The following is a 10,591-nucleotide window of genomic DNA, read 5'->3' as shown; positions in this document are numbered from 1 at the left end:
GGTTTGGGTTATTTTCATTACATAATAACATTTATCTCACTTTGAACATTAGCGTAGTTAATTTTAGATGTTTTGCCCTTAAAAGGCCAGGCAACAGGGCCTCTTTGTACGTTTGTCTTCAGATTGCTTCTACATCCTGTCTGATGTGTGGTTAGATCAGCTGATGAATCATGTGATGTTTTGCTGCTTCAGATGACAGAAATACAGACTCAAAATAACCAGAGAAGCATCTCGAATGTTTACTAAACACGTTGCTCAGAAAGCATGCTTTTCTATGATTCGCGGGCTTTTTATGACAGACCTGGGTGAGGGTGGCTGCCTAAGGGAGGTGGGGGCTGGTGGGTCTCAGGGAATTGGCTGCAGGTGGGACACAGTTGTCCCCACCTTCCGAAGCCCTGCCCATCGCAAGCTGGGTGACCCCAAGGGGGGCGGGACTTAGAACATGAAAGGCCCCTTGTACTGGGCTGTGCCTCACTTTGAAACCTTCATTCTCTGTTTAGGGGTCAGCTCACTTGCAAACAGGAGGCCAGAAGCTGTGGCTGGTTGGAACACGACAGCATGTGCTGTCCTGGGCACTGGCCTCTTAGAGACTGGCTGAGGTAGAAAGATTTTTTAAATACTTCTCAAGGTCTTGTAATTTAATTGCAAGATTATAAATACTATTTCTCTTACAACCACAACCTCTTGGGCTCTCCCACTTCAGTCTGAATAAAGGAAAAAAAATACAGCTGGTCAGAGAACTACTGAGTCTTTAAATTGTTTTGTTTCTAGAAACTAAGAATACCAAAAACAAACAAACAAAAAACCCTTACTCTCCTCCTCCTCCTCCTTTCCTGTAAGAAAACACCCCAAATGGGGAACAATGAGGGTAGGGAGCTGTTGAGTTGTATTTTTTAAAAATTTACTTCTTAACTCTAAGCTATCATTGAAGAACTTCCGTCGTATTTGGGAGATGTAATGACTATCCCAACCCTGAAGGAGATCCAGAAAAGGCTGCTTGTGAGGACCACGGAGCCGGACCCTGGTTGGGAAGTGCCATGGGGTCTGGAGAACTTTCAGCCTGATGGAGCTGGGCTTCGGTGGAGCCCCTCCCTCCCCGGGGCGTCCCTCCTCCTGGGCCCCTGCCCTCCGCACCTCCCAGAAGTCATTTATCGGTTGGACTCCAAGAGTTTTTGAGAACGTGCGTTTGCTACCCTACCGAAGCCTTCCTTGGCCCCACCTGGTACCACCTAAGCAGCCCTGAAAGCTGCTCTTTCCAAGGGTATCAACCATCCGTGGCCATTTCCAAAGCCAAGCCACCTGCCAGGGCTGACACAGGAAACAAAACGCAGAACGAGACGACTTCTGGAAGAAGACAGACCCAACACAGGCAGCTCGAGGCCATGCCCGGCTGCCGCCCGACGTACACCAACGGCCTTCCACTCCCAAGTCAGAGTCCCAGAGAGGCCAACGTCCAAACCTCACAGCACGCCCTGAGCCTCACGACCAACAGGTCCAACCCTCTCCCGACTTCCCTGGAGCAAGCCTTGCCTGGTTCCTTCTGCTCACGTCTTGGGCATCTGATGCCCGGGGCCACCACGCTCCAAGTGGAACAGAGCAGACGGCACCTGCATGTTTAGAACGACCTGGCGCATGACCCTCAAAAAAGCAGAGAGGCCACAGAAGCAGCTGCTCCGACCTGGGAACACCCTCAGGGTGGAAAGCCTGCTTTGAGCTGCCCCCAAGGCAGTCCTCCGCCCTCTAAAGTCACGCTGGGCTTGTCATGGTCCTTGACCCGTGGCTCTCGTAGGCAGCACGCCCTTCTCATCCTATCTGTCAGCTGAGCGACTTGCAGTTAAGAAGAAACCTGCGGGGGAAATCTTTGGTAGGCAATGTAAAAGGGGTGCTGCTCCCACCCCTGAAAGTGGGTTAGGGTGGATGCAGACAGGCCACTGTGTGTCAGGCCGCGAGTTAAGCCCAAGTGAAGGAAGTGCGGGGGGTCGGCGTGCTTCCAGGTGGAAGGTTTTGGACACGACCTCTACAATGTCTGTCATCATCGTGGTCTGGGTGTGGGTGGCTTCCCGTGTCCCTTGGGCAGCCACATATTCACCGCCTGTGATGTTCACCCCCGATGGGTCCCTGAGGCCCGTGCTCTAGTTGCATCATGAGGCGTCTCTAGCTGCTCTCTCCCCATTTTTTAGAGAGAGGAAGAAGTGGCTTTCACAATTTGATCTCTGAGCTCCAGCCCCGCAAGCATGAGATAGTCACACATGTTAAAAAATACTGCTGTTTAATTTTCTAGTCATGTACTTTTAAAAAGCTGATACAATTAGACGTTTTTCCCCCCCGTCTTGTCAGATCTGCCCCTGCACCGCCTGTGAGCTCCGCGTCTTAGTTTCCAGCACTCATGATACGGAGGAAGTCTCTCCGAGGAAGCCGAGAAGTATGTCCCCACGGTGGGCACACCCAAGGTCACTTGTCCGGAGATGTGGATGCGGCCCTGTGATGTTCGTGGCTGACTTTATGCCCTCACGTTCTTTTTTGTTTTGCTTTTTAACGAGGAACAATATGGTTACACGTACTGAGAACAATGAACACACAAGGCTTGTCTGTTTTCTTTCCTTCTTTGGCCCTTCCAGTGTATGTTTGCATTCCCACTGCTGTCTAGGCCGGCTGGCCCCATTCCCACCCTTACCCATAACGAAAAATAGTTGTCTTGTCGCGTACTGATCCTTACATTTATATACAAACGACAGACTCCAAAACTGCTGTAAATAACATACAATGTTCATTGATACAATACGTCTCAACTGCAAGTCTGGGGAGCACACAAGCAATCAACCGTATTGTATTAGAGACATTTTATTGAAAATGCGAAAATAGGAAATGTATTATAGCCTAAAATAAATTACATAACATATACAGTATATATTTATATCTTTAAAATATTTTTGTGTTTAGGTTCTTTCCGTCTAGGAATTTTGACTAAATCAAGAATTTAGTGAACTGTGTCCATAATTTTTGTAAAGAAAAAAACCCGCTTTCCAAAACTTAGAAAAATAGACTGCACTACGTGGATTTCAAATGTGTCTCCCGGGGTGTCCCCGCGCCTCCGCCGTCGCTACAAAGTGTGTCGCCGCGGGGGGCCGGGCTGGGGCGGGCAGGGGGCGGCGCTTCCCTCCCTTTGGGACTAAGCGGACCGGGCGCGGGGCGCGGGGCGCGGGGGTCGGGCCCTCCCCGGGGACGCCGAGCGGCGGCAGGTGCGGTCCGGGGCGCGGCCCGAGCCCCCGAGCCCCGAGCCCGACCCCTGCACCCCCGGGGCTCTGCAGCCCGCCCCGCCGCGCGTCCGTCCGTGTGTCCGTGAGTCCGTCCGTGTGTCCGTCCGCGTTCGCGCGGGGCCGCTGCGGGGGCGCGATCCCGGGGGGCAGCGGGGGCGCCGGGGGTGGCCGCGGGGGGGGGGGTCGGGGGGGTCGGGGGGGGGCGGCCGCCGTCCTTGGGCCGCAGCAGGCGCAGATTGTCCGAGGGGAGGCGCAGCCGCGGCCCCGGGTCGGGCGGGTCGGGGGGGGGGGGGGGGGGGGGGGTCACGTGGCCGCGCTGCCCCCGCCGCCCGCGGGCCCCGCGCTCAGTCGTTGTCCCCCCGCATTTCCACCACGTCCGCGCCCTCCTCCGCCGGCGGGATGTCCGTCATGGCCGAGTCCTCGCCCTCCGCCGCCGGCTCGCTCTCCAGCTTCTTTTTCTAGACCCAAGAGGACGCCTGAGTGCGGCCCGGAGCCGGGGCGGGGCAGGGAGGGGGCCCCGCGCCCCGGGGTGACCTGGCGGGCGGCTCCGGCCCATCCTGCCTCCAGGCCTCCGGGCCTCCAGGCCCGCCGCGCAGGGTGCAGGGCGCCGGCTCCCCCTCCCCCCCCCCCCTCCCCGCGGCCTCCGCCTCCCTCCGCAGCCCCCTCCCTCCCCCCCTCCCCCCTCCCCTCCAGGCTGGTCTCCCCCTGCTCCCCGCGCCGGCCTTGCAGGACTCGGCCCCGCCCCGCCCCCTCCTCCGTGGGGCTCCCCTTCTCCAGGGCCCCCCCCACTCCTTGGCGTCAGCTACAAGGACTCGGTCCTCACCTCCTGCCACGCCCGGCCCCTGCCCGAGCCCATCGGCCTTCTCTCCCCTCTCATCCGCCCCAATGAACCTTTCCGTAATTATAGACACTTCTGGGCCCCGCCCCTCTTTCCTTTAATCTCACAGGCAAGCAAAACCCCGACCTTGGTTGGGCCCAAACGTCTCCCAAGTTCAGCCCTTGACCTGCTGCCGCGGCTGGGGGACCACCCAGGTGAGCCCCGGCACCCATGCTCGGCCCCGCCCGTCTCCACCCCCACCCAGTCCGTCCTGCTCCCTAGTCATGGTCTTAGGACTAAACCCCTGAACAGGTGGGCGACCCTGCAGGACAACTGAGCTCCGTGCTCAGGGTGCAAAGTGCCCAGTGTGTAGGTGGGTGCGGCGCGTGGTGGGCAGCTGGGAAGACTTCCTGGAGGGGCCTGGGGCCGGAGGCTGAGGAGAGGAGACGCTCTGCGGAGGGGAGAGGGCATCCTGACCCCCCACATTTTCTGGATTGGTCCCTCCTCAGCAATAAAGTCTGAGCGGATAAGGACTCAGAGGATGGAAGGCTTGCAACAGGAATCACCTTTTGAGTATGTCCTGGCACCGTTCAATCATTATTCAGTGTCTATAACTTGAGATTGTCCCAAGGCAGCACCAGGCTGCAGGGCTGCGTCCTCCGCGGTGGCTCCCGGGCCATACAGCTGCCCCGGGAGACCAGGCAGGACTAGGCCACGGGGCTGCATCCCTTGGCTGTCACTCCCGGGCCATACTACTCCACAGATTAGTGCAACAGCGGGTCCCCTTGTTACCACCCTGACCTGGGGCCCAGGTGCTCTGGCCTAGAGGGTCCCTGGGGTTCCCGTGAACAGGGTGCGTCCAGCCGCAGTGAGGTGTGAACAAGAGGCGCCACCGCCTTGGCCACCTCCCCCGGGGCCCTCAGGGAGCCACTCAGGTCCCCCTCTCCCCGGCATGGTGTCCCCCCGGGGGCAGGTGTGCGGGTCTGGGGCTAGACTCACCTGTTTCCGATAGACGTAGCACGCGGCTATGGCAACCATGGTGGACTCTCCCACAAAGCCCGCCAGGAGGGAGCCCACGCCCAGGGTGGCCCCGTGCACGCTGTGGAGGAGAACACAAGGGCCGCGTGTGTCAGCCACACGGAGGCACAGACGGGCAGAGATGCAGGCAGGGTGCAGGCGGGGAAGGGAGCTTGCAGGAGAGCCCTGGTGAGGCCTGCGCGGGACAGGAGCCCCCACCTGGCGGGACCTGGGGCTGCGGGGTGAGCCGCCCCCACCACCCTCCCGGGGCTGCACCTGGGCCCCCGCCCTCCCCGCCAACTCTGGGCAGAGGTGGGCTCTGAGGGCGGGGTCACCGCCCTTGCTCCCTGGTGTTTGGTCCTTCCAGCCCTGCCGCCTGCAGCAGGTGCTCAGTGAACGGCGAGCAGGCCTGACCACAAAAGTACCCTTCTAGAATGCTGCTGAACAGAGAAAGGAGGGCTCAGTCAGCACTTCTAACTGTAGACACACTTGGGGGACGTACTTCAGTGGCAGAAGGACCCACAGCCCCAAGCCCCCGACAGCATACCCCAGGTAGGGCAGGACCACGAGGCTGGTGATGAGGACGATGATCCGCAGCACGGAGCTGGGGGCCAGGACGAAGGTCTTCTTCAGGGTCATCAGCCACCCGGTGAGATGGGCCCTCACGGTGACTGAAGGACACAAAGGACTCATCAGCGACACCCTGCTTCTCCTGGTCCTCGGCCTCTCCCCCTGCCTCGCCAGCACACCCGAGGCCGTGGGGTGCTGGGTGAGGACACAGGCCTGGCTGCCGCCGCCCTGGGCTGGCCACCACCATCTCCTGCCAGGCTTCCTGACCCTGCTTCTGGGCCCCGGGTAACCCCGACCCGGCCTGCAGGCAGCTGCCCCTCTCCACTGTCACTGCCCCCATCCGTCTTCGCTGAGCCTGCTGGCCCCTGGGACGCTCCTCCAGCCCTGCCCCTGCCTCCCCAGCCCTGCCTCATGCTCTGATGTCTCTTCTCTAGAAGAGAAAACACTGAACACTGACAACTTGCCGGCCATCCAGTTTGACTGCGGGTGAGGAGGGAAGCTGGACCAGAGGCCCCATCTTCCGGAGGGTGGGGGAGCAGGGAGAGGGAAGGCGGGGGCACCCTGGCCATCTCCTCTTCCCCTTCCCTCAAGTGCCCGCCCCGTCTCGGTCTGCAGTGCCCTCCCGCACTGTCCCCCATCCACGCTAGCGAAGTGCAGGGTGGGGGTGCCCGGCCTGGGCACAGAGGACTGCCGGGACGGGCAGCGTGGGAAGCACAGGCCCCAGCAGCAGGACGTTTAGATTTGGTCTGAAACTGCAAGGGGCGGTTGGAGGCTGTGACCTGGTCCTCTGTTTAGGGTGGGCAGCGCCAGGCAGACCTTGGAGGGGCGGAAGTGTTCACTCGTGTCCAGGGTACGTTTGGAGGGAGACTCTCCTGTGCTCCTCATCTAACGGGCTGCCCTGTCTGCCCCAGGTGGAGGCCTTGGGCCTGGCTGAGGCTGAGGGTAGGGCGCACACTGGAATGCTCGTCGGCTTGGCCTCAACCCGAGGTTGTAAAGGCAACAGGGCCCTGACGCCTGGCTGGAAGCCCTCGTTACAACACAGAAGTGAGTTGAGAGATTAAAAACCAGTCCAGGGGCGCCTGGGTGGCTCAGGGCACGATCCCAGGACCCTGGGATCAAGTCCCAAATCAGGCTCCTTGCTCAGCGGGGACTGCTTCTCCCTCCCCCAATCACGTTCTCTCTCTCTCTCTCTCAAATAAATAAAATACTTAAAAAAAAAAAAAAAACCCCAACCCAAACCAAAGGAAGAAACTAGTCCAGTTGCAGCTGGAGTTGTCCGGGGCCGGGCTGGGTCTGGGAAGGAACAGCACGTGTCAATCTCCAGCGGAAGCATCCTCCTCTAGGGGTCACCTTCTGCGGCCTGGCTCCCGTGGGGACCCCAGGGCAAGGACCAGACTCCACCCCACGGCCACGCCCTCCCACTCCTCCCACAACCTGAGAGGCCTGGCCCCAGGGAGGCGTCTAAGAGCAGGGGTGCTTGTGGTCCAGCTCAAGGATGGCACCACAGGTCCGGGCCTCCTCCAAGGCTACTTCTCAACTTGGGCTTTGTCAATCCTGCTTTCCCGGTGGAATGATTTAGTGGATTATTTGGGCAATAGAAAGATTCTATTTTCAAGTAATCTCTACACCCACCATGGGACTCGAACTCACAACCCCGAGATCAAGCGTGGCATGCCCTTCCGTCCGAGCCAGCCAGGCGCCCCAGGCAGTAAATTTCTGAATAAGTAACGAAACCCACTTGGTACAGAATTTAAAAGGTGAGGAAGGGAATACAGTCCCCGCCCAGGCCCTCGTCCCGCTTCCAGAGGCAGCCACGGCTGCCAGTTGGGCGAGTTACTTCCAGGAACAGCGGGAGTGACACGCGCTTACCTGAGCATCACACACAGGTGTACAAACGCGTGTGATGCACCTGTTGCAGGAAAGGCAGCTCCTGCTGACCCCCGTCCCGCAGCCTGCGCTTCCCGTTAATAAAGCACCGGTAAGCCTCCGCCTACCCGATCAGGTTGGGAATTTTCAGACGGGCTTCTTTTTGGCTACAGAGGTTTTCCTCTCTGGCCATTGGCCGCCTGGCCTCGGCCCTGCTCCCGGAGTCTTCACTCCAGCTGCTTTTGTACATCTGCAGGGTTTACCAGCCTGCCTACCTTCTATTTTTTATGGTATTTTTTAAATACCGTATCATAAAGCCGACTTTGGAGCATAGAGCTCGAAGAATCTTAAGCCCTGCCCTGCTGTGTGTGGCCTGGACACCACCAGGGCACGGGCAGCCCTGTGGCCCCCAGAACCCCTCACGTTGTCCCCCCGGGTGTGCTTCCTTTCTCCCGTGTCTGCAGCCTCAGTCCTTGAAGACACAGCGTGGCTGCTGTCCCATTTGCTTCTGGAACTAGCCACCCACTGGGTAATGGGGGCACCTCTTCAATCCACCGTGAGATTTTATGGTTCTGGGGGGACATGATCGCAAACCGTTCTAAAGACAGAAGACCGAGTCGGGCCTGAGGGTGGCAAGACCTTCTCTTCCCTTCTCTGTCTTTACCTGGAACCGGGAAGAAGGAGAAGATGCGCAGGGGAACCACACACAGTTCTGCAAATGCGAAGTCCACTCCAATGATGTCTATTAGGATTTTCTCGGAAACGTCGGGAGTCCAGAACATCACGAAGCAGAGCTGGGGGCAGAAGGGACAGTCAGGACGCCAGGCAGGTGTCTGGAGACGCCCCCGGGGGGCCAGGGAGGAGGTGAGCCTGCCCACCAGTCCTCACAGTGGCCCGTCCTGCTCCGTCCTCGCCTCCGGGCCCGCGCTGGGGACCCTCCTGCAGAGGGGGACGCACGAGCGGGCCGTGGGCTGGCGGGGCCCAGTGAGCTCTCACAGAGGGCCCTATGGGCCGTGAGCAGCTGTGGGCGCAGGCGACCGCGCTCCGTCCTGGGAGTTTTACGGCTTGAACCAAAGAGTGAGCAGTGGCCCGGAAGCACCTACAGTGATGGGCAGGCGGAGGGGCCCGCTGCACATGCGCCCCTCGGGGAACCGGCAACAGTGATGCTGAAATTAGCGGCGGTTCGGGGCTTGTCGAGGCCTAGTTACGGGAGCAAGGGAAGTGCCATGCGCTGCGCACTGCCGGGCAGCAGATGGGCAAGGAGCAGCTGACGCAGCAGATCGTGTTTACCTGACGGGTGGCGGCGGGCAGCGAGCTGCTCCAGCCCTTCCCTCCACCCCCCCCACCCCCCCACCCCCCCCCGCCGTCAGGAAGTGTGGCCACGGGCCCTTCTGGACGTGGGGCGAGGGCAGGGCCGACAGCAGGCTGGTGGGAAGTGCAGACAGCAAGCAACCTGTGCGCAGCTGCTGACTGTGGCTCCTGGACGGGCGGCCCTGGAACTTCACCTCTGGACAACGTAAGAGGGGCGGCGAGGGCACCAGAAGCCGGGCATGCAGGGAAGGGAGGAGGGCAGGGAGGAGGGAAGGCCCTGTCGTCTTCCTCTGTGCGGCTCCTGGGGTTCCCAGGCCGGAGGCTCCTGGTGAGCACCAACCCCTGCGCCTGACCAGCCACCACCAGTCGGCTCCTGATGCCCGCCCATTAAGATGAGGACGAGCAGGTCAGCCTTTGAGGAAGGCCTCTAAGCTGAAGAGGCTAAAACAAAGGGGAAAAACTGGGAGGAAACAGAGACAAAGCAGAGAAGTGGAGACGGACCGGCGTGCGCACACGGGGTGGGGGGTGGGGCCCACTGACGCTCTCAGAGCGATAGAAGATCCTGCATCCAGGAAACAAGGACCAAATGGAAATGTTATTTTAAAAAGGCATTCAAAGAATAAGAAAGCACTTCTGAAAATTAAAAGATTAAATCAGAAATTAAAAATGCACAAAATGACAGCAAGATAAAGTTGAAGAAATCTACGACAATGACAGAGCAGGACAGCGACACGGGAAGCACATGAGAATGGGCTTAAAAAATAAAGGAGCGATCTAGAGGCCCCACATTCGAATAATGCGAGTTCCAGAAAGAGAGAACGGTGAAAACCTGAGAGCTGAATGGTGCGGCCTTAAGACCACCCTGGGCTCCCTCAGGTGGACGGAGCGGAGCGGAGGAAGGAGGACCACTGAGCGGGCGCCCACAGGGCTGGGGGCAGAGAGCCGGGCCTGGGAGCTCCCTGCTGCGGGCAGAGACTCGGAGCAGGTCAGGAGCAGAGACGCCCATCCTAGGGCCAGGGCAAACCGTCCATCTCACGTGTTGGAAGGAGGACGTCTTCAGACGCTCAAGGCCTCAGAGGATTTCCTGCCTACACACACCTTTCAAGAAGCCTCCGCGCTACCTCTGCCAGAGCAAGGGAGTCACAGACAAAAAAAAAGATACAGGATGGATCTCAAGGAAAAGTCCTGAGGGGAAGGGTCCCTGGGTGGGGTCAGCGCAGGTCCCACAAGCGCCGGGAAGGCCCCTGGGTTGGCGGGTTTGCACTGGTGCTGCCGGCATTTCTTCAATGAAGGACAAGTACACGAAAGCTAAGAAAAATTATAAGCAGGACAAAGATGAAGTCCAGGAAGGTCTATAATTTTTTCAAGAAAAGAGCTTGGGGGGCTCAGGTCGTGACCTGGGGTTTCGGGATCAAGTCCCGCATGGGGCTCCCTGCAGGGAGCCTGCTTCTCCCTCTGCCTGTGTCTCTGCCTCTCTCTGTGTCTCATGAATGAATAAATATAATCTTTAAAAAAAAAAGAGAGAGAAAAGAAAAGAAGGGAATCAGAGCTCAGCCGTCAGAGGTTGCCCTAGTTGGAATCCATGGAGAGAGCTGCGGGGGGCGGGGGGTCTGGGAGTTCGGGAGCGGGGGGCGCACAGACTAGGGGAAGGGCTGTTGGCCACAATCCTTAGCTTTGTGCGTGTGTAGCTGCTCAACAAACTCCGAATTAAAAAATGTAATACAACTTTGGAAGAGAATGCTCAACACCTGCC

The 10,591-nt window shown here is 59.0% G+C and overlaps 1 protein-coding gene across 2 annotated transcripts in view; it reads right to left on the bottom strand.

Annotated features, from left to right (window-relative positions):
• Positions 1–2,252: 2,252 nt before the first annotated feature.
• The window catches only part of ANKH (ANKH inorganic pyrophosphate transport regulator), a 116,320-nt gene continuing 107,981 nt past the window's right edge, over positions 2,253–10,591 (bottom strand). For both annotated transcript variants that reach the window (XM_077896405.1, XM_077896406.1), the window contains exons 9-12: positions 8,192–8,321; positions 5,639–5,762; positions 5,074–5,173; positions 2,253–3,715 (exon numbers count right to left, since the gene is read on the bottom strand). In XM_077896405.1, coding sequence (XP_077752531.1) covers positions 3,602–3,715; positions 5,074–5,173; positions 5,639–5,762; positions 8,192–8,321 — 468 coding nt within the window. In that variant the 3' untranslated portion in view covers positions 2,253–3,601. The remainder of the gene's footprint in view (positions 3,716–5,073; positions 5,174–5,638; positions 5,763–8,191; positions 8,322–10,591) is intronic.

Source organism: Canis aureus, chromosome 4 (assembly GCF_053574225.1).
Source record: "Canis aureus isolate CA01 chromosome 4, VMU_Caureus_v.1.0, whole genome shotgun sequence".
NCBI classification, from domain to species: domain Eukaryota; kingdom Metazoa; phylum Chordata; class Mammalia; order Carnivora; family Canidae; genus Canis; species Canis aureus.
Note: the sequence above shows the minus strand (reverse complement) of the source record. Positions and strands in the feature narration are given on the sequence as shown.